General features: G+C 43.6%; 1 protein-coding gene across 1 annotated transcript in view; it reads left to right on the forward strand.

Moving 5' to 3' along the window:
* LOC136699455 (fibrocystin-L-like) overlaps positions 1–23,136 on the forward strand; it is a 53,158-nt gene that overhangs the window by 20,489 nt on the left and 9,533 nt on the right. The window contains exons 33-64 of the mRNA XM_066674175.1: positions 557–749; positions 1,016–1,158; positions 1,527–1,631; positions 2,205–2,390; positions 2,963–3,133; positions 3,483–3,688; positions 4,572–5,547; positions 6,086–6,334; positions 7,131–7,280; positions 7,505–7,679; positions 9,076–9,226; positions 9,618–9,774; positions 9,896–10,105; positions 10,388–10,517; positions 10,964–11,205; positions 12,555–12,691; positions 13,117–14,146; positions 14,893–15,084; positions 15,319–15,470; positions 16,429–16,588; positions 17,270–17,441; positions 17,623–17,711; positions 17,834–17,997; positions 18,389–18,518; positions 19,596–19,714; positions 19,962–20,091; positions 20,725–20,898; positions 21,333–21,436; positions 21,591–21,717; positions 21,871–21,992; positions 22,085–22,175; positions 22,627–22,775. Coding sequence (XP_066530272.1) covers positions 557–749; positions 1,016–1,158; positions 1,527–1,631; positions 2,205–2,390; positions 2,963–3,133; positions 3,483–3,688; positions 4,572–5,547; positions 6,086–6,334; positions 7,131–7,280; positions 7,505–7,679; positions 9,076–9,226; positions 9,618–9,774; positions 9,896–10,105; positions 10,388–10,517; positions 10,964–11,205; positions 12,555–12,691; positions 13,117–14,146; positions 14,893–15,084; positions 15,319–15,470; positions 16,429–16,588; positions 17,270–17,441; positions 17,623–17,711; positions 17,834–17,997; positions 18,389–18,518; positions 19,596–19,714; positions 19,962–20,091; positions 20,725–20,898; positions 21,333–21,436; positions 21,591–21,717; positions 21,871–21,992; positions 22,085–22,175; positions 22,627–22,775 — 6,686 coding nt within the window. The remainder of the gene's footprint in view (positions 1–556; positions 750–1,015; positions 1,159–1,526; positions 1,632–2,204; positions 2,391–2,962; positions 3,134–3,482; positions 3,689–4,571; positions 5,548–6,085; positions 6,335–7,130; positions 7,281–7,504; positions 7,680–9,075; positions 9,227–9,617; positions 9,775–9,895; positions 10,106–10,387; positions 10,518–10,963; positions 11,206–12,554; positions 12,692–13,116; positions 14,147–14,892; positions 15,085–15,318; positions 15,471–16,428; positions 16,589–17,269; positions 17,442–17,622; positions 17,712–17,833; positions 17,998–18,388; positions 18,519–19,595; positions 19,715–19,961; positions 20,092–20,724; positions 20,899–21,332; positions 21,437–21,590; positions 21,718–21,870; positions 21,993–22,084; positions 22,176–22,626; positions 22,776–23,136) is intronic.

Genomic DNA, 23,136 nt, shown 5'->3' on the forward strand with positions numbered 1-23,136 from the left:
TATCACTGGCAAGAATTCTGAGAAGTGCAGTGGCTGATATTATTATATTTTGAAGATGAATCTGTGCAGACAACAACAGCTCCTCTAAACCTCATTCTCAGCCGTGATATATCCAACACCTTAAACACTAATAACAACAAGCATCTTATATTTATTTAAATATATAGTGGACTGTAGGAATCCTGAGCAGTCACACACACTCTGTGTGTGTTGTTCTCGGCTCTTTGTTTTCTTAGCCAGAACACAGGTTTAGTTTTGATTTTGCCCACCCCAAGAGGTGAGACACTGCAAGATGACAAAAAGAAATATGAAACGTTCAACTAACCGAATATTCCACTGTAGAAAAAAAAAACATTATTCAGCTAAAAACACACCTGACAAAGAATTATAACTCAGAAAACGAATGGGAGTGGGAGGAATGGCTAAAAGATATGAAGCATTTGATTTGGTCTGACATTTTGGTGCTCTACTGCGACATCTAGTGGCAGAATATTGTATATATCACATTTTAAAGCTGACATTTTGGGACATGGGGCGTTTTCAATTTTTGTTTAAGGCCAAAGGACTCTTACTGTGGAGGGACTTAACTTTGAGCAACAGACGAATGGCAGCTTCGTCCTTGTTGGCAGTGTGGACTGCCCGGTGCTGAACTGGATGGATGGAAACATCACCTGCCTCTTACCCACATTGCCCCCTGGGGTCTACAATATTAGCGTCAGCGTGGGGAACCGAGGCTATCCCCTGATCAGGTACAGTCCTGCTAAATGATTATACAGACGTATGCAAAAGCAGCTTGCAAAAATATTTTGTTGATATTTTGTGGAAATAAATCCAGAAAACAATTACTTTTTTATTATTTACTTAATATATTTTTTATATTTTGTTAAATTCAGCAAATAAGCAGTAAAAAATGTTTTTAATCTAATGGATGTTTTAATATTGCTCAGACTGAATTGTGTAGACTGAGTATAAGAAGTTTTATAAGTTTTTATATGTGCTAATTTTTTTTAAACAGCTCTGGTGTGAACATCTCTATCGAGTATGTCCTGCGTGTGACTGGTCTCTCTCCTCAGTTGGGCTCTCTGTACGGTGGAACCACAGTAACAATCACTGGCTCTGGTTTTAGCTCAAACTTAACAGACAACATTGTAACACTAGGTACAACCCCATCACACAACACAACTTATAGCATCAAACATGTCACACATTATAATGACATGCACTTTTTATTTTAAATTCATTATTTTCCTTTAACTGTTCACATTTTATTCAGAATTAAGTAAATTTTTACAAGTAAAAGGCCTCAAACTGTTCGGTTTTTAAACATAAAATACAGCAAACCTCCACAGTTCAGTTGTATAAGTATGCTGAGTAACAATGTTCGATTTTTTCTTTTGTGTCTATTTCCTTTACTCAATGCTGGTGTCTTGAAACCTTTGTGTGGACAGAACCTCAGAAGTGTTGTTTATTAAAGTAAGACAGATTTGGTGATCTACCACGTCTTGATTGCATTGAGTTGTTTCCAGGTGATACAAAGTGTGAGGTGACTGCAGCTTGGGACCAACAGTTGCAGTGTGTGACTCAAAACAACCAGCAAACCTACACCGTCACAAACCAAGGGACTGACCCCAGTGAGTCTACACCTCGTTAAACACCCACTTAACCTCCCATCTAACGCACCATCTTCTACCAACTACCAACAAGCACACTGCTAAATATTCATTAAACACCACATGTAAACCCTTCAAACTCCAGCAAGCCCAGCACCTACACCATAAAACACTCTGTCAAAACCCCTCGAATCACCCCATTAACCCAATCAAACTCCTCATCACAACCCCTCAAAGCCTACCATACTCCCACCAAACACCACTAAACACCCCAACATACACCCAACCTGCATCCCTTTAAAAAACCCATCTATAACCCTCAATCATTTATTTAAACACCCTCCCATCCTCACATTAAACACCCAACACAACACCCCACATACACTTCTTAAAACACCCCACTAAATTCCATACTTAATCCTCAACACACTCTGCACTAAACACCCACAAAACACTCTAAACCTTCATCCAACACCTCATTAACAAAGACTCCAAAAAACACTCTTTTAACGCCTCCACAAACCAATGCCTTCTGCTTGTAAATAAAATAGTTTATTAGCTGTGTGTCTGACCTGTGGGTTTCTGTGCTTTCAGCGTATGGTCCGGGATTTGGCTGGAGCCCCTCTACTGTGATGGCGTCTGTCGGAGACACGGTGGTTTGGACATGGAACGCTCCGGATTTTGTCCCAGGTTTAGGATACAGAGTGTTCAGTGTGTCCAGTCCCAGCAGCACTGACTTTGATGGAGTTACCTTTAACAGCGGAGACAGAACCGCCTCAGGTACGACATGCGCCTGCTGTTACAACAAATGACTACCCTGACTATAGACTTCTAAAGTGGTGTGCTTTATGATCATTCTGCACCTATACGACAAAATCTGACCTCTGCATTGCAGTGAATACACACTCACAGACACACACACACACACACACACAGGTGTGTATGTATTTATTTATTATCAAATGTATTTCTATTTTTGAGCTCATTTTTGTGGCTGCAAGGTAATAACCTTCAAAGGTAACATGAGCTGAGAAAAGAGTTCAGATAAGGTCATGTAGGTCTGATATCAGACATCTCAGCTTATTGACAGTAATGGTATTTAAGCTCTCACGATACACACAGCACAACTTTAATTACCTCCTAAATATCTCCATTGTGTTCGTATCAGCTTCAATCCATGTTCCTGATTATCTCAAAGACTCTCTGCACTAAATATAGGCTCTATTTGTGTGCATTGGTGCATTGAGATATACAATGGAGACTTACAGTGAGTTCAGAAGCTCACGGAAGTAAAAGAATCTCGCTCTGCTGGTCTGAGAGCATGTGCTTGTGTTTGTTCTCTGCTTTCACAGGGTTCTTCAGCTACAGATTCACCACTCCAGGAGTGTATTATTACAGCAGCGGTTATTTGGGCACAGCTAACACGGGATATCTCCAAGGAGTAGTAAACGTCAGGGCTCTGGATGAGAGAAAGACTGAGCTGCAGGTCACTGTAGCTGGGTTTCAGGCTCTTCAGAGTCCAGGTACATTCACACACACACCATAACTGAGCATTGTAATGGGCTAAAGTCCACAAAACAGCATGTACAATCTTTAAAATAATCTTATAATAGTAGATATAAAAATTATTTGGTGCAGAATCAAATTAGCACAGTTAAGGTTTTACCTGCTATATATTATTATGGCATTTACTTATGAGAAATATAATTAAAAATGGCCAAACTGAACAAATAGTCTGTTTAGTAGTGCCCAGTAGAAACAGGTACAGCTCAACTAAACAAACATCACTCACTGCTGTCCTCTAATGGTGATTTTTAAAAATGCCAACATTCACAGCCATTTTTTTCTGCATATTATCCACTGACTCTGCAGGTCCAGCACGTGTGAGTAGATCAGCTTCTGACTGTGTGGCGTCTCCATATTGCTCCATGTTTAATGGGACGTCTGATAGATTCTCCTTCAGTTTCTCCAGCTGTGTGAGCCCCAGTGTGGATTCCATCTCCCCTTCACAAGCCACAGTCCACAATCCCATCATTCTCCAGGGCTCTGCCTTCAGCAACATCTCCTGCGCCAATGAGGTGAGATGGGAACCAGCGGCACGGACTGAAACAGGAGGCCTTGATTTATTGAAACTCCCTAATCAACACACCTGTGGCAGAGAACACAAACACATGCAATAGTGAGGAAAAATACACTTTAGGGCCAGTGATCACACACTTTGAAATGGTGAGCAACCACCTCAGCGCATAGGCACTGCAGCCATGGATGTTGAGGGAAAGCATTGTCTCTCTCCACTGCGCCCAATTTTCCTGCCAGTTCTGGAGATAAAACCTGCAACGTTTTGGTCCCAAGCCCAATTTTTTAAACTATAGGCCACAGCTGCTCCAAGAAACAAGGAACTTGACCATGCAACATCTGTACAAAAATATTACAGTTAAGCAGTTTACATTCTCCTCCAAGCGTGTTGAGTTTCAGTGGTTTAGGGGTGAGTCTTGTGCTGTGTCCAAAAAGGCTCCCTATACACTATTCCCTATATTACTAACTATATAGTGCACTATAGATACTACTTCATGCAGGTTTTTAACCAAACACTGCACTATACACTTACTGCAACCATACACTAATTTTTGCAGCTCACTGTGGGATTGTTTGATTTCCCTGAAAATTGTCCATGGTTTTTGGACACCACTACAAAATGTCGCAACCCCAAAATACTGCACCATACAGTGAATAGGGCACTGTTTCAGATACCGGGCTTATAAAATCAACACAATTATAGAATAAGGTGCAATTATGTTCCCCTAGTTACAGGTACAGAATGGACCCTTGATGGTACCAGCACAGTGACAGTTTTTCTGAAAGCTTAGTTAACACATGAGATTGGTAGTGAGTCTAGAACTATAATGAAAAATGAGGAGGGAATACATTCATCATTCAGATATTTTTCTGCTCCTGCCACAGGTCACAGTCGGAAATGCTCCTTGCCAAGTGATCAACAGCAGCTCCACTGAGTTGACCTGCCTCCTGAGTCCTGACTGTGGCCTTTCTGTCGGCGTCTTGCTCCCCGTCCAAGTTCGGGTCAACAACCTCGGCTCTGCCATCCTCACAATGCCCAGCGAGTCCAGCCGCCGCGTGGTGCTTCTTCCTGTGGTGGACTCTGTGGTTCCGGCAGTGGGCAGCACCACAGGCTTCACTCGTCTCCTTATTTCTGGTTCCGGTTTGATTGGCGGGCTGGTCACTGTGGCTGGAGTTCCTTGTAAAGTAGTGTCCAGCAGCTACACTCAAGTGTTGTGTGACACGTCTCCATCTGTGTCTCATATAGGCGATGTTTCTGTTAGCATTGGTTCAGTCGTCTCATCCTGTAGCTCCAGCTGTTCTTATGAATACTCGGCAGATTTGGTCCCACAGATCTTTTCCATTGTCCCGAGCTCTGTTTACGGAAACCTGACCGCTGTGGTCATATCTGGCAGTGGCTTTTCTGACAGCCTTGGAAATGTGACTGTTTTGGCAGACAACATCACCTTGCAGGTCACAGATGTCACAGACGGTAACATAACGCTTTTAGTAGGTGCACTACCCGCAGGTTCACATTCTTTGAGTGTGGTGGTCCACAGTAAAGGACTGGCGAACGGAAGTGCCACACTGACGAGCGTCCCGTTTGCAACTCTGCAGCCCACTTCTGGAAGCCTTGCCGGAGGAACTCTGCTGACCATCACAGGGAATGGGTTTGTGCCCAGAAACACCAGCGTGATGCTGGGAAGCTACCCCTGCTCCATTGTCCAGGTTACACCCAGCTTGGTTCAGTGTTTAACACATTCCAACAGTGAGAAGCAAGTGCAGATGAACATTAAAGTGTTTGGCGTCAGTTACCCACCACTGACATTCAATTACACTCGACTCCTGACACCGCAAATCACCAGCATCAGCCCCACAACAGGTAACAGGATCAGTCAAACAGCCACAGAGCAGAGACTGTAACATAGATACCAGCGTTCCTAGATTTGATTTACTTTAATGAATTCATTTATTTGTTTGTTTAACCCAGACTTCTATAACTGACTTTAATTAGCTGTGCAATAAAAAAACAAAAGCGTCTCATGTAACGTATAATTGTAATTCAAAATTCAAACCTTCTCCCACTTATTTTTTCATTGTATGGTAACTCTTATGTAGTATGTAGCTATTTTCATTTCATATTCAACAAAAAATTATTAAATACAGTTTATTTAATTTAATACAGTACACCTAATAACTCGCTCACTCACATATACACATACTCACTCACATTTAGCAGCTGCACCACAAGGGGAGCTATTTCTCACACACTCACTCGTGTTTAGGATTTGTTCCACGTGAGACGCTATTTCTCACTTTTCCTCTTACATACCCACACACGAAGCTAGGGGGTGCTGTTCAGTGCTTTGTACCATAACCTATACATTACCATAGTAATTTACTGTATTCCCTCTCCTCAGGCCCCAGTGGAACCCTGATCTCAGTGTATGGTTCTGGGTTTGGTACGGACATGGCTCTAGTTTCTCTGAACGTAGACAACGTTCCCTGTAACATCTCCTACCTCGTGGACACGGTGCTGCAGTGCACTGTGGGAGAACATGCCGGAGGGACCTTCCCAGTCATTCTGACCCACCAGGTTAAAGGTCGGGCTCAGAGCCAAGCAAATTTCACCTATGATCTGCGGCTGACCCAGGTTTCACCCAGTGAAGGTAAACAAAATGACTCTCAGAGACCACAGGGAATGTTATATGAGTCCCATATTATAATTACTGTTTATATGTCAAGTTTGGTCCTGCAAAGACATTTGTAAATGCTAGTGCTGGGCTGTTCCATCGTCACACGGAAAGCAAAGTGGAAAACACATCTGTCCTTTAATATAATTTATGTCAAATCTAAAGTATTGTACATTTACACTATATTTATATATATTACATTGTTTTATTACTTACCAATATTCACCAGTATTTAAACTGTGTGTCCACTCACTGTCCACTCTGTGAGACCACCGTTGGTCCACCTTGTAGATGTAAAGTCAGAGACAGTAGCTCATCTGTCGCTGCACAGTGTGTGTCGGTCATCCTCTAGTCCTTCATCAGTGACACAGGATGCTGTCGGCTGGATGTTTTTGGTCGGTGGACTGTTCTCAGTCCAGACACTGAGGGGTTTAAAAACTCCAGCAGCACTGCTGTGTCTGATCCACTCGCACCAGCACAACACACACTAACACACCACCACGTCAGTGTCACTGCAGCGCTGAGAACGATCCACCACCACATCACACCTGCTCTGTGGGGGTCCTGATTATTGAAGAACAGGGTGAAAAGGGGATAAGTAAGTATGCAGAGCAACTAATGAACTACTGTATGTAAATGTTGGACTAAAAACATGCTCCTGTATTGTCAGTGGAGCTGAGAGAATGGACAATGAGGTTGTTTTAATGTAAAATATTAGTGCTATGTTTATCAACGCTAAGGTGTGCTACCAGGGTTTGTTTGTGTGTTGTAGGAAGCTTGGCTGGAGGTGCGATGGTGGCAGTACAAGGCACTGGTTTTGACCCAAGTTCTTCGAGAGTTTTAATCTGTGGACAAGACTGCAGCATCAACAGAAACGTGTCTAGCTCCACTGCTCTGTTCTGTCAGATTCCTCCTTACAATGGTATGTGTCTCTGAGATTTTTATCTCACTGTAATGTTTCCATACACATGCTGTCATCACATACTTTTATTTTAACCACCTTCAGAAAGGTCTTTGATGACAGTAAAACATCTGAGGAATGTCCTCAGTGTCGCGAAGACTGGATGAAGAGGTCACAGACGAATAGCTGGGAGATAAAACGTTTGTCTGCATGATTGTAAAGTGCTGTCATCTCCTCTGTGGCAGGAACTCAAGCGGATCAGGCCTGTACGGTGATGGTGCTGAACAGTTACGGCTCGGCTAATGTCACTAATGGCTACACGTACAGATCCAGCCTGACTCCTGTCATCACCGACGTGTCACCCCGCCGAGGAGGAACAGCCGGAGGAACCACGCTCACAATCACAGGATTTGGTTTCAGGTATGGAGATAACCCTGTATGATTTTGGAACCAGAGTTAGGGTGAACGTCTTGTTTTCAAGTGTCCTCTTACAACTTAGAGCTGTGTTACAAGGCGTAGAGGTCAATAATCTCCTTCTATTATACGGTTAAACGCCTCAGGATGCTGATACATCATCAGAACACAATAAAAAGAGCGGCGCTTCATTCCCAGGTGACTAGAATTGCTCCGTAGCACTGCAGTGATATCAGAGGGGCGAAGAGACTTCAGAAGAGTTCCACAATCATATATTACCACTCTTTCTCTTACTCTTACCCTTACTCACATTTTAATTTGGAACTACTCATGCTGTTTTCTGCTGGCTCTGAAGTGAAGGGCCATAATCCACTGAAACTGAAACTAAACTAAGATTGATCATAGAGTTTAAAGGAGAAAATACTGACATCTGTGGGTTTTATTGGTCGCTGCGCAACGACATACTCCTTCATTTGAAATGTGTCTCTAAAAAATCTCGGGCCATGTTTGAAGGGCCATGTCGCCCTCACAATTCACCACACCACGCTATCCCAGCAATAACATCCCCCTTCACACACAATACCTAGGCAAAGAGGTAGGGTCCAGGGTTGAAATAGGATTAATCCTTGAATATCAGTCAGGTTAAGTGGTGGTGCTGGATGATTGCGTGGGATAAATGCCATCAAATCTTCACTGCAATGTTTGAACATCTATTGTAGATATTGTATTATTTTGGAATAACACTTGTCTACAAACTTACAAACTTATGCACCAGGGCAACACAGCAGAGCAGCAGGTAGTGTCTCTATCACAGCTCCAAGGTCCTGGAAGGAGTTGGTGTGTTCTCCCTGTGTCTGCGTGGGTTTCCTCCGGGTGACTGTGAGGAGTGTGGTGTGTTCTCCCTGTGTCTGCATGGGTTACTCTGGGTGACTGTCTGTTAGGTGTGTGGTGTGTTTTCCCTGTGTCTGCATGGGTTTCCTCCAGCCGCTCCGGTTTCCTCCCACGCTCACACATAGGTGGTAGGTGGATTGGAGACTCAAAAGTGTCTGTAAGTGTGAATGTGTGAGTGTGTGTCACCCTGTGAAGTACTGGCGCCCCCTCCAGGGTGTGTTCCTGCCTTGCACCCAATGATTCCGAGTAGGCTCCAGACCCATCGTGACCCTGAACTGGATAAGGGTTACGGACAATGAATGAATGAACGGTTTGTGCACTTCTAACACACACTTGGCATTGACTGTGGTAAACCGAGGCTCGTATGTGTCCCATTTTATTGATGCTTTCCTACAGACTATAAAAATGTGTGTGTTCAGTTGAACATCTGTGTCCACAGCATTAATAACTATACAAACATTTGCACAGGAACCTACATGTTATCGCCTGTAATCTTTGTCATATGTTACAGTGGTGGGAACGTGTCGGTGTCCATCGCAGGGTCAGTGTGTGATGTCCAGACTGTTAATGATACTCAGGTGGTCTGTGTGACCAATGCTCAGCCCGTATCTCAGCTCACCAAAGTCCGAGTGCTGGTTGGAACCAGAGGAATCGCTAAGATGGTAAACGTTCAACTAACTGATGGTAACCTTTAATTAACAAAACAGAAACAGAACAGGGCACTACCGTTAGCAGTCCTTCAAGCGTGTTTTACTCCAGTGGTGGTCATTTTGACCACCAAAAGTCTTAGGCACCTAAGATTATTAATATTATAGAAGTAGCTTGCCTTCTTAATAAATGTGGTGCTTGTATGAACTTTTATATAATTACAATAAACACAAAACCATAAATACAGTAAAAGTAAAAGGATTTTTTGTTGTAAAAAAGTAGTGTCTGTGTTGTGAGGGTGTGTGAAGAACAAAGGGTGTTTTCAGATGTTCTCCTGATGGTATGGATTTGTGAAATCAACAGCACACTCTCTTGCTAATGGTATTATGTGTCCTTTACCTCCAGGATAACGCTGACTTCTTCTACATTGACGTGTGGTCCTCCCGTTATACGTGGGGAGGAGAATCTCCCCCTGAGCAGGGGACCTTCGCGGTCATCACTAAAGGACAGACCATCCTCCTGGACGTCAGTACTCCAGTGTTAAAGATGCTCCTAATCCAAGGTAGTGTGTGGTGAGGTGGGGTGGGGTTGGGGGGCAATACTGACATGGCTAAGGAAGTTTAATAACAGTGGAAGGAATAATAATCTGGACCCATACTCAAAGTTAGTCTTATTACTCTCAGGTGGGAAGTTAATCTTCGATGAGGCAGACATCGAGTTGCAGGCAGAAAACATTCTGATCACAGACGGTGGAGCACTTCAGATCGGAACAGAGTCCCAGCCATTCCAGCACAAAGCCATTATCACCCTCCACGGTCAGATACGCGCTCCAGAGATCCCTGTCTACGGAGCCAAGACCCTTGGTGTCAGAGAAGGGGTCCTGGACCTGCACGGTACAGCTTTTAATCAAACAATTCTGATCAAACAGAGCATGTCATAGAAGCCATGAGCATGCCATTTTCATTGAAATGTAGCCGTGTCCAATGGACACCTCTGGTTATGGGATTTTTGTTGGTTTTCCCTTTATAAATAAGTTAACACACATTTAAATTTGTTTTTCTGAAAATGTTTTAAGCTTGTAATAATGAAACCCCTGGATTTGCACCTAAGGAAACCCCCTACACTTTCACTTTGCCATTTATTTTTAGAGATCTGCTTTAAACCCATTTGTGCAGGTATTCCGATCCCTGTTGTCTGGACACGTCTCGCTCAAACCGCCACCAGTGGCTCAAACACTCTGACCCTGATGGACTCAGTTACCTGGAGAGTGGGAGATGAAATCGTCATCGCCTCGACTGGAAACAGGTGAATACATCACCTAATGTTTGTATGGCGTGATGTTTGTATAGACATGAGTCATGAAACAATGGTTAGAGCATAAAAACATATGGTCAGAATTAATATATAATTCCTGAGTACCACTTTAAAATAACACTTCATTTAGAAAGGTTTATAACAGGGTTACAATCAGTTTACTATGTATTATTTAGTAAGTATCTGGCAAGATCCTAGGCTTAAAGCAACAGCATGTTATAACTAATTATTAATAACGTTTAAGGTGTTTCCCACCTTATAACATATTTAAAATGTTTAATAAAATTGTATAAGGACAGTCTTATTCTAAAATGGTCCGAATGTCCAGGTGGAGATGCCTTGGAAAAAACAGGACACCACTGTAAACACACTGTATGTTAAAGCTACATCACAAGGATCTGTGTCTTGATTTGAAATACGTGTTATTGATTTTTCAGACAGAGTCAGAATGAGAATGAGGTGAATTATATCGCGGCGGTGTCGGATGATGGTAAAACCCTGACCCTGACCCAGCCTCTGAACTACACACACCTCGGGGTGAACGTCACTCTTCCTGATGGAACGGTGTTCGAGGCCAGGGCCGAGGTCGGCGTTCTCACCAGGAACATTCTTGTCCGAGGAGCTACCAACATAGAGTGGAACGACAAGATCCCGCCATGTGCTGCTGGATTTGACACAGGTTTGAATGTTTTTTTTATATTAAATTAAGCTTGAATTAATGATAAGAAATGACACAGTGCAGCAGGTAGTGTCTCTGTCACAGTTCCAGGGTCCAGGAGGTTGTGAGTTTGAGTCCCACTCCGGGTGACTGACTGCGAGGAGTGTGGTGTGTTCTCCCTATGTCTGCGTGGGTTTCCTCCGGGTGACTGTCTGTGAGGAGTGTGGTGTGTTCTCTCTGTGTCTGCGTGGGTTTCCCTGTGAGGAGTGTGGTGTGTTCTCCCTGTGTCTGCGTGGGTTTCCTCCGGGTGACTGTCTGTGAGGAGTGTGGTGTGTTCTCCCTGTGTCTGCCTGAGTTTCCTCCGGGTGACTGTCTGTGAGGAGTGTGGTGTGTTCTCCCTGAGTCTGCGTGGGTTTCCCTGTGAGGAGTGTGGTGTGTTCTCCCTGTGTCTGCGTGGGTTTCCTCCGGGTGACTGTCTGTGAGGAGTGTGGTGTGTTCTCCCTGTGTCTGCGTGGGATTCCTCTGGGTGACTGTCTGTGAGGAGTGTGGTGTGATCTCTCTGTGTCTGTGTGGGTTTCCTCCGGGTGACTGTCTGTGAGGAGTGTGGTGTGTTCTCCCTGAGTCTGCGTGGGTTTCCCTGTGAGGAGTGTGGCGTATTCTCCCTGTGTCTGCGTGGGATTCCTCCAGGTGACTGTCTGTGAGGAGTGTGGTGTGATCTCCCTGTGTCTGCGTGGGTTTCTTCCGGGTGACTGTGTGTGAGGAGTGTGGTGTGTTCTCTCTGTGTCTGCATGGGATTCCTCCGGGTGACTGTCTGTGAGGAGTGTGGTGTGATTTCTCTGTGTCTGTGTGGGTTTCCTCCGGGTGACTGTCTGTGAGGAGTGTGGTGTGTTCTCCCTGGGTCTGCGTGGGTTTCCCTGTGAGGAGTGTGGCGTATTCTCCCTGTGTCTGCGTGGGATTCCTCCAGGTGACTGTCTGTGAGGAGTGTGGTGTGATCTCCCTGTGTCTGCGTGGGTTTCTTCCGGGTGACTGTCTGTGAGGAGTGTGGTATGATCTCTCTGTGTCTGCATGGGATTCCTCCGGGTGTCTTGTCTGTGAGGAGTGTGGTGTGTTCTCCCTTAGTCTGCGTGGGTTTCCCTGTGAGGAGTGTGGTGTGTTCTCCCAGTGTCTGCGTGGGTTTCCTCCAGGTGACTGTCTGTGAGGAGTGTGGTGTGTTTTTCAAAAGCAAACCTAAGCCACTCACTTTTTTCTTTCCAAGTTCACTTTTTGTGTCTTTTACATTCTTTTTCTCTTTAATCTTTGTTTTTTGTTGTTTGTTGTGAAGCTAACTGCGGCTTCCGCGGCTGCTGTTTGTGATTATATTTTATCCTCAGGGGAGTTTGCCACTCAGACATGTTTCCAAGGAAGATTTGGGGAAGAAGTTGGAAGTGACCAGTTTGGAGGCTGCATTATGTTCCACGCTCCTCAACCGAATAAAAATCTGGCCATCGGCAGAATCGAATACGTCGAGGTATGTTACAGGATCAGTTTAAAGACATCAACACTTCATGGTCCTCTCGAGTTACTGCGAAGTCATTACTGTATAGTTCCCCAGTTTTACCAGATGAGGTCACCTTTGTTTATAATGTGCTCTATAAAACCATCTTTAGCGCATTCTCCATCAATTTGATCATGCCCAAATTTCTTCAAATATAAAGGGTTTTAAACAGAACCATTTTCTTTACTAAAGAACCTTTGAAGAACCATTGTCTTGAAATGTGTAGAGCAATGAGATTCAATTTACATATGTTTGAAGTCTATATTGCCTCTAACATTTGCATTCAAATTTTCAATAAGTTTACACATGCTTGTAACATTGGGTTCTAACACTGCGTATGTCTAGAACAATTGCATTAATGTACAATCCCTGTGCTCTGTATCCCTGTCTTTGGCCAGGTCTTCCACGCTGGTCAGGCTTTCCGCTTGGGCCGCTACCCCATCCACTGGCACCTGATGGGCGATGTCAAGTTCCAGTCGTACGTCCGCGGCTGTGCTATCCATCAAACGTACAACAGAGCCGTGACCATCCACAACACACACCGCCTGCTGGTGGAGCACAACATCATCTACGACATCATGGGTGGAGCCTTCTTCATCGAGGATGGGATCGAGACAGGGAACGTGCTGCAGTACAACCTGGCTGTGTTTGTGAAGCAGAGCACCAGCCTGTTGAACGACGACGTGACGCCAGCCGGCTACTGGGTCACCAACCCCAACAACACCATCAGACACAATGCAGCCGCAGGAGGCACTCACTTCGGGTACTGGTACCGGATGCACAGCAATCCGGACGGGCCTTCTTATGATCCTAATATCTGCCAGAAGATGGTGCCTTTGGGGGAGTTCTACAACAACTCGGCTCACTCTCAGGGCTGGTTCGGTTTGTGGACATTTCAAGAGTATTTCCCAATGCGGCAAGGACGCTGTAACTCTAACATTCCCCAGCCGGCTGTGTTCCGCAAGCTCACATCCTGGAATAACCAGAAAGGAGCCGAGTGGGTGAACGTGGGCTCCGTCCAGTTCTCAGAATTCCTCATGGTCAACAACGAGCTGGCAGGAGTGGAGACCAAACGAATCATCCAGCAGTACGTGAGCGGCTGGGGACTTGTCGGAGGTGCTGCCATAGTGAACAGCACCATAGTGGGCCATGTGGATGAGCTGGGATTGGGCAGCAGCTACTGCACCAGCCGGGGCATCGTCCTGCCCTTCGACGATGGCATGAGCGTCATCAACACCAAGTTCCTGAACTTCGACCGGCCCTCCTGCGCTGCTTTAGGACTGACGTCCATACAGGGCACCTGTTCCATCTTCTGTGGAGGCTGGAGTGTCCAATTCAGTGGGATCCAGTACTTCCAGACACCCAACAAGGCCGCGTTCAGATGGGAGCACGAGGTGGTTCTCATAGATATGGATGGATCTCTAACAGGTATTCATCCCTAGACAACATTAATCCTGGATTCTTTCAACTTCTACATTCAAGACGCATCTTTAGAAGTCTTTAATCCTATGAAACACTCTGTAGTATGAATGTCCTCTGAATGTAGTTGATTATCAATCAATCAACATTCATTTCAATTGATCTACTTTGATTTACAGTGTAGTAAAGCAAGTACATAAAATATAGAATGAGAAATTGCAGCCCAAAGAAAAATATGGATCTCAGAAATCGAAACTTTACAGGAGAAGGGATAATACCTTCTTATCCTTCAGTGGAAGTCAATGTAAAGGATTTTATTCAGAGTAATTTTGGAGCATTTCTATTGGTCCATTTATCATGAATGACAGGAAATACAATATATAATATAATATAGTTCAAATAAATTAGAAAAGAAATGTAAATGTAAAAAAGGCAGGTAAAACCTAAGTCATTAAAAGCTCATTAGAATCAAAACAGTCGAAGCTGAGTGGAGGTCGTTGGACACTAAGGGCTGGTTTCATTAGGCCTTTTCCTGAACTATATCCTCCTTTCAGTAGAAAATCCCTGTCTTGGAAAGCATCCCTAAGGGTTAAAAATGTTTAAGTGACATCACTGAGGAGTGCTTTAGAGTTTCTTGTAGTAAATTCTAGCTCGCTGCTGCAGTAAAACCTGTGGAGGCTGTGGTTTCTCTGATGGATAAAGCCTCACCTTAACTTCAGAGTGTCTGAGTCTCACTAACTGCTTTGTTCCGAAAGGTAACGTTGGATACAAGGTTTTGCCGAAGAGTCTTCTGTTGGACCCGTCTCACTGCTCTGACGACTCTTCGTGGAGTGTGGGTTTCCCGGGGTCTGTGTGTGATAACACCACCAGCTTCCACCGACTGGCCTTCAACAACCCCTCACCTTCATCCCTCTTATCTAAAGACGTCATCCTCACCAACTCATACGGTATGGTGCCTCGGGACACACACACACACACACACACCTGTGGAGAGTTTTCACTAGCGATTGGACCGACTGGCCATTAAAGTACGTAAATACTGTTTGAATTAAGTCAGTAAGTCATACATTTTAAATAATGGGTTAATATCAAAATGACTTGGCTGATCATTTACATAATCAAATATATCTCAGTGCATGACAACCACTGATTAACACAGCCCTCTGTGTCTCACATTCCAGGCACCAGTGTGGTTCCCTTTGCGGAGAAGCTGATCACCCACACTTTCGGCTGGATGGCTTTGCTGCCAGCTGATCAAACCTACAACTGGTATTTCCGGGGAGCTTCGCAGATAACCAACATCTCCTACAGCGCCATATTCTATGGCTACAAGGTAATGTCCAAGTATTAATGATCACCTAATAATAATAATGAAATCTATCATCACTGCCCAAAGGAAAAAAATAAGTAGCTCACAAATAAGAACTTTACAGTAGAAGGAAAAAACCTTGTAACTTACAATGACAGTCAATGTGGGGCGGCATGATGGAGCAGCAGGTAATGTCTCTGTCACAGCTCCAGAATCCTGGAGGTTGTGGGTTCGAGTCCCGCTCCGGGTGACTGTCTGTGAGGAGTGTGGTGTGTTCTCCCTGTGTCTGCGTGGGTTTCCTCTGGGTGACTGTCTGTGAAGAGTGTGGTGTGTTCTCCCTGTGTCTGCATGGGTTTCCTCCAGGTGACTGTCTGTGAAGAGTGTGGTGTGTTCTCCCTGTGTCTGCATGGGTTTCCTCCGGGTGCTCCAAATACACATGTTGGTCGGTGGATTGGAGACTCAAAAGTGTCCGTAGGTGTGAGTGTGTGACTGAATGTTGACTTGTGAAGGACTGGCGCCCCCTCCAGGGTGTGTTCCTGCCTTGCGCCCAGTGATTCCGGGTAGGCTCTGGACCCACCACCACCCTGAACTAGATAAGGGCTACAGACAATGAATGAATGAATAAAAGTCAATTTAAGAAAAGTTTATTTCTATTGGTCCTTTCATCAAAAATAGTGTGAACGACAGCTGCTTTGTTCAAATTAGTAAACTACACATACACAAAAATGGAGATAACGTGTTTAATAAATATTAATAACGTGTTTTCCTTGGACAGTGACAATATTCTATAGCTACAGGGTAATGTACTACTTGGGTGTCCTACAGAGCTATGTTTATAAACTGTCTTCTCTTCAGGATTTGAAAAATTCTGTTGGGTTTTACACTCCTCTAACCCACCTTTGATTTTAGACTCCTGTTTAAAAGGGTTTTATATTCCTGTTCATTAAACTAAATGTCGTCCTGTATTTTTCTTTCTGAACAGCCTCAGGATTATGTGATAGTGAATCATAATCTGACCCAGAGTCCTGACCGCTTCCACATAGTGGACGACAGGAACGGTTCCTCTGTGCCTCTGGATCCCAGTGTGAATATAAACGGAGACTGGTACTTCAACAAGTCCTCCGACAACCTCTTCTACATGGGTAAACACAGCCGGGTTCCTGTTTAAAGATTTATATTCCGACTATACAACTTTATAACTGATTATAACTCAGTCTGCACTACTTCAGCACTGCCAGTTCACTCAGGTGTTATTTAAGGCATCCAGTCAAAACAGAGCTAATTTGCATATATCAGTCTTAAAGGCACTCTATTTATATAAAAATTATATATAAAATATAAACACCTCGCCTCGTCCTTCAATCAAATAAATCTTTTAAAAATAACATATATTCTATAAACTCATAGTGCTTCAGATTTATTCTAATATCATTATAACATTTTTGTGTGATTTTGCACTTTTTAAATTGATTTTAGTTTTTTTTTTTTATTTCAGTGGATTTCTGATTTAGTTTGCAGACGGTTATTTTTGGAACCTATTTAAATGTTATAAATTGTAGTATTTTTCTGTGTTCTGTGTTTCTAGATTTGAAATTTTTTGAATAATCTTTTATAATAAAATCCTTACAACATATTAAGAAATGTTATAAAATATTGACTAGATACTGATGATTACACCTTAATGTTGTTTACTGTTTATTTACTGTTGTATGTTACTGTATGACGTTGTGCACCCTCATGTAAAGTTTTGAAATGTTTGGTGGTGTTTTCAATGCTTTATAATGTTGTGAAATTGTGTGTTATTTTGTGTAATGTTTCCTCAGTGTCTGGCAGAACGAGCCTCTCAAGGACGAGGCGAAGTGTTGACAGATCGACAGCTGATATATCTGTGGGCTTCAGTGTGTTTAACTGTTTTTACCCAAACTGTATTCAGCCTACTCCTCCACCACCGGCCACTCTCCCTCCCACACCCAGCCGCAGACCCTCGGACTACATGTACGTCACAGACAAATCAGGACAGACGCTCTATATGTCCAAATGTTTGTGGACACCCTTATAATTAGAAAATGTAGCTACTTTTAAGTTATTTCAGTTCAGAGTTTTAGCTCAAGGATCCAAAATTAAAATAACATTTCAGTAAAAGAATGATTTGTGAACTGTATTTTACTCTTTGTAGATCATGGTCCAATAAGTCATTTTGGGAATCTTCCCCAGACAACAACTACACAGTTCCACAAGAGGGCGGTAACGTTGTCATTCCTGCAGGTAAAGTACAGCCCAAAAGGCCCCTTTAAGCCTTCTGTTAAAACACTCACAAAAACCAATTAAGACTCAAAGGCCAGTCCGCTGAGGTCAGTTCTGAAACCTGTCTGGTCTGTTTTGCTCAGGGAGGTGGGTGGTGCTGGACACTGTGATTCCTGCATTAAACAAGCTCACGCTGGTAGGAGTTCTGGAGATCCCGGACACAAACAACAGCTCGACCAGTCGCTCAGCCCGAAGCCTCCCGCAGTACAACAGCATCGTCCTCAATGCCACCTACATCTCCATCCAGGTCCCGAACCTCTGAATACTTACTCTCTAAATTTAACGGAATTATATAACGGAATAATCATTTTACATTACAGTTAAAGCTTCAAAATCATTGTGATGCTCCACCGAGCTGTATTAGGGAGAATAGAGCCTCTGTCGTTGCTATTCCAGGTTTAGCACTACAGAAACTGCACTATGTATCTTTTGGAGGAGGGTAAAATACCACATCCCCTCACCTTTCTCCTTGATTTCAGGACTGTGCTGTAAAAACTTTACATTCTGCAACTGTAGGGGGAGACCAGGAGCAAAAACACCAAATCTTACGTAGTGTTCCTTTGACAAATGTGTCACCCCTAGGTTTGTGCTGAGTGACAGTGACAGTTAATTGCTGTGTAATGTTTATTCTGTTGTAGGGCGGGCGTCTGATCGCAGGGTGGGCCGACCAGCCCTTCAGAGGAGACCTCCAGATCATTCTCAGGGGAAACTACCACACACCTGAGTGGCCTTTACCTAATGGACCAAACCAGGGATCAAAGGTCCTGGGTGAGGGAGTCACGTTACACAAAGAGTTTCCAGTATAACATTAGGTTACGAATAGGTTTTAAAGCATTGTGGTGTCACTTATAATTGTAATTCAAACTTCAAACATTCTCATGCTCTTTTGTCATTTTATTGTAACTAATGTCTAGTTTTAACAATTACAATTGTCATTTAATTAAATAAAATATATATCCTAAAAATGAAGTATCAATACGCTACATTAATGAATGCTAACATCGAAATCCCCATCTGTAAATCGTCTAAACCAAATCTCACACATTCTTTTGGATACAAAATTATCCCCAAGAACAGAACAAATCAATCACATGCTTCTGCAGTGCTTTTTCCTGATAAAGTTCATAAGAAATGAAACGCCCAATAAAGTCTTCTCCATTGTCACAAGCAAGCATTTTTAATACTACGCAACACGGACACTTTTGAGTCTCCAATCCACCTACCAACGTGTGTTTTTGGAGTGTGGGAGGAAACCAGAGCACCCGGAGGAAACCTACGCAGACACAGGGAGAACACACCACACTCCTCACAGTCACCCGGAGAAAACCCACACAGACACAGGGAGAACACACCACACTCCTCACAGACAGTCACCCGGAGGAAACCCACACAGACACAGGGAGAACACACCACGCTCCTCACTGACAGTCACCCGGAGGAAACCCACACATACACAGGGAGAACACACCACACTCTTCACAGACAGTCACCCAGAAAAAACCCACGCAGACCCAGGAAGAACACACCACACTCCTCACAGACAGTCACCTGAAGGAAACCCACGCAGACACAGGAAGAACACACCACAGTCCTCACAGACAGTCACCCGGAGTAGGACTCGAACCCACAACCTCCAGGTCCCTGGAGCTGTGACAGAGACACTACCTGCTGCTCTGCCGTGCCGTCGCTTTACAACAGTTACGGCAAAATAAAGAGAGCCGGAGAATGTTTTAATTTTTATTGATACTCTACACAAAAACGCTTTAAAACTTATTTGTACACCTAGTAAAATGTCGTCAAACACAAGTGTGATGTTTATCTGATGCGAACGACGATCTCTTTCAGGTGTGTTTGGTTCTCTTGACCTCTACGGGATGCCACACAGTGTTTATCGCACCAAACTCTCCAGCACGGCCTCAGCTGGCTCCATCTCTATCTCACTGCTGGACCCTGTGGACTGGAAGGTGAGTAGAGCCCAACTCATTCTTCCAGAACTGATCGTCCAAAATCAGCACCTGATCTCACTAGCACTGTTGTTGAACCTTATTGCGCATGTGCAGGCTGATGTTCCCCCGATACTCTGACCATCGGAATTAAAATATGGTGGAGAATATGCCTTGCTTTTCCAGCTTTTACATTTTTATCTATTGTTCCTCTAGCTGTTGCCCACAGCATCTACATTTTCTAAATCTATGACCTTCTGTTAATCAGGCGGGGGATCAGATCGTGTTGTCAACCACCAGTTACGACCCTGGTCAGACAGAGACCCGCACCATCACATCAGTGTCCAGCGATGGCCTCACGCTGACCCTCGACCAGCCTCTCAGTTACACACACATCGGTCAGTGCAGAAGGACAGGGTTCATTATTCCTGTTGGAATAGCAGCTGTTTATTATCAGTGTCAAGTTTCAAGTTGTTTTACTCACTGAGATTTGTAATAAAAAGCAATTAAAAGCACCTACAGCTCTTATACCACTTGTTTATACTGTTACAATACTGTGTAGCTTCAAGATTAATTTAAAATGAATATAAAAGCATTGAAAACGTAAGAAAAGTATAAAACACAGTAAGAATATATGTCAGTAAATATATAAATAGATTGATTTCTCACTGATCTCAAGTCATCATAAGATTATTGTTGTAATTAAATGAAGGGTTGATCACATACATTTGTGCATGTCATGAACCTTCAGAGGCAGAACAGAGGGGTTTCAGTGAAGCCCCTCCTCAGGTCAACTCTTGGTCCTAAGCTATTTCCCCAGAGAGTGCATTCTCTTTTCACTATTTGGAGGTTTATGCCACATAGGGAGTGGATGGTAAATAGTGTAAATACTGTTTTTTTAAGGAGAGCAAAAGACAATCAAACAGGAGAGAAAAACTATCACACCCATAAATTCACAATGAATTGTTTGTTTATATGAGTACTAACCTGATTAAAATAGCTTGATATACCATATTTTCCGGTGCCTGTAGGTGAGAACTACACTGTGACTGGTACATCTCAGAGTTACAGACTGTCTGGAGACGTGGGTCTGCTGAGCAGGAACATTAAAATCATTGGAGAGGATTATCCTAGTCTGCTCACGGACTCTTTCGGAGCCAGGGTTCTGGTGGGAGCCTTCTCATACGGAGGGATCAACTACAGAGGTACATCTCTTTATGTACCTCTGCACGGCTGTAGTACCTCAGCAGTGCAGAGAGCTGAATATAAACAGATATGTGTTAGACATGTTGTACAGTTCTTGGGTGTAGAAGCCGTTATTTAATGATCGATTGTGCACTACACAGGGCTGAGGGACTCATTTGGGATGGAGCCGCATAAACATATCATTGTGTGCATGCTACAGTTTCAGAGACAATTTTTTTCACATCACACACAGATACAGGTCACTTGTATTTCTGAAGAAAACGTCAAAATATCCAAATCCCATCTGAGCATAGATCTGATTGATTAATGGTTAATGAGTAATGTGAACTTCGCCTACTGACACCTAGTGACCTGGATGTGTCAGAGATTCAGTACTGTTTTAAGGAGACTTTAATTTCATTGCCATGACTAAGACTATGTACGTATTTAAAAGGAAAGGCCCAAATCAGAGATGTGGAGTTTTATCACACTGGTCAGGAGGGATGGACAGACTACACTGACCCTCGCTATTCTCTGGCATTTCTCAACCTGGGAGTGGTGAGACAATTTTACAATCTCATTTACTGCTGTTAAAACTCCATGCCTCATCTGCCTTGGGGACGACCACAATGCTGATAACTGAAGATCACACAGAGCAATGTGTGCAGTGTGTTGTGATATATTGAATAATCTTTATGTGTCATTTCTGCAGGTGGCTCAGAACGAGTCCTACGTTAAAGGGTGCTCTTTCCACCACGGCTTTTCCCCTGCTGTCGGCATCTTTGGGACTGATGGGCTGAGTGTTGATGATAACGTCATCCATCATACCGTAGGAGAAGGTAGGTTTATCTGTTACCCCTCAGATAATCTCAGACTAAAGGCTACTGACAGAGAAAAACTTAACCTTCTAATTAGGGAACTCTACATAGTACTTTAAGGTGATGGTATGGAGCCTGAATGCTTAGGTTTTCTAAATAATCTTTTCCCATTAGGAATCAGAGTGTGGGGCAATAACATCACTCTCCGGAGGAATTTAGTAACTCTGACACTGTGGCCAGGATCATACAACGGACGAGCTGAGGCCTTCAACTTCGACTGGAATGCAGCTATAGAGGTGTGGAGAAGAATAAATAATAGGGGTCTTAAATAGAATTTTATATTTTTGTGTTGTACTGAATATTTAACGCTTTTGGTTTGTATTTTAAGGCAAACGTAGGAAACAATGTGGTGCTTCAGGGGAACATTGTCGCTGGATATGAAAGGGTTGGATTCCGAATTGATGGAGAACCATGTCCAGGTACTGAGCGAATGTTTTTATCAGCTTTGTGAAATTACAAACATAGGTAAATAATAGCACACATCACAGTCAAAGTCGAGGCAGTCCCTAAAAGGTCCACGTGAAGGTCAGAGAGACAACAAATTACAGCCAGGCATCACGTAAGAAAGCTTCTAGCTTATGTGCAGTTTGTGACGTATGGTAGATTGGGCATTTTTAATTTGTGCGCCACTTTTGGTTCACATTCAGTTTGCCAGCACTGCGACTGGCCCATATCCATATCCACACAACACTGTCTGTGTAGTCTTGTAGATCCAGCTCTAAAATAAAGACATTAAAGTTTAGACCCCATGTTTATGTGTAATGTGTGGGTCTAACAACGCTAAAACCGCCTGACAGTGTTTCTGTACACGTGTAGCCAGTCTGAGCTCTGCGTATTGATTTGAGCCTTTTGTAATGTAATGCTTTACAGGTTATGTGAGCTCCGTGGCTCAGTGGCAGCAGAATGAAGCTCATGGAGGTCTGTACGGTGTTTACATGAACAAGGATGGACTCCCTGGATGTTCCCAAATCCAGGGATTCAGTGTCTGGAGAAGCTTTGATTTTGGCATTTATTTCCAGGTGAGATTGATTATTAATGTAGAAGGATTATCCTCCAAGTGTCCAGAGGCTCGTAGACCCCCCGCTCCATCCACTGTGTCTTCTTAAAGCTTTAAAAGGGGGTACCTGCACCGTGCTGTTGGTTACAATACTTGTTGGAACATTGCTGTCAGGATTTGATGGCAGACACAGGAGCAGTAATGAGGTGGTAATGCTGAATGATTGATTAATTCTGGAACACAGATCATCCCAGAGATATTGGAAGAATCTAAATCACTTGACGGTTTAGCGCCACCTCTCTGGCTCAATGAGTATTTTGATCCCATTCTGTGGGTCAGTGTTTTTCCATGGTTCCAGCATTGAGTGCCCCTCAAAGTAGTGG

The sequence above is a fragment of the Hoplias malabaricus genome, chromosome 6, assembly GCF_029633855.1.
Source record: "Hoplias malabaricus isolate fHopMal1 chromosome 6, fHopMal1.hap1, whole genome shotgun sequence".
NCBI lineage: Eukaryota > Metazoa > Chordata > Actinopteri > Characiformes > Erythrinidae > Hoplias > Hoplias malabaricus.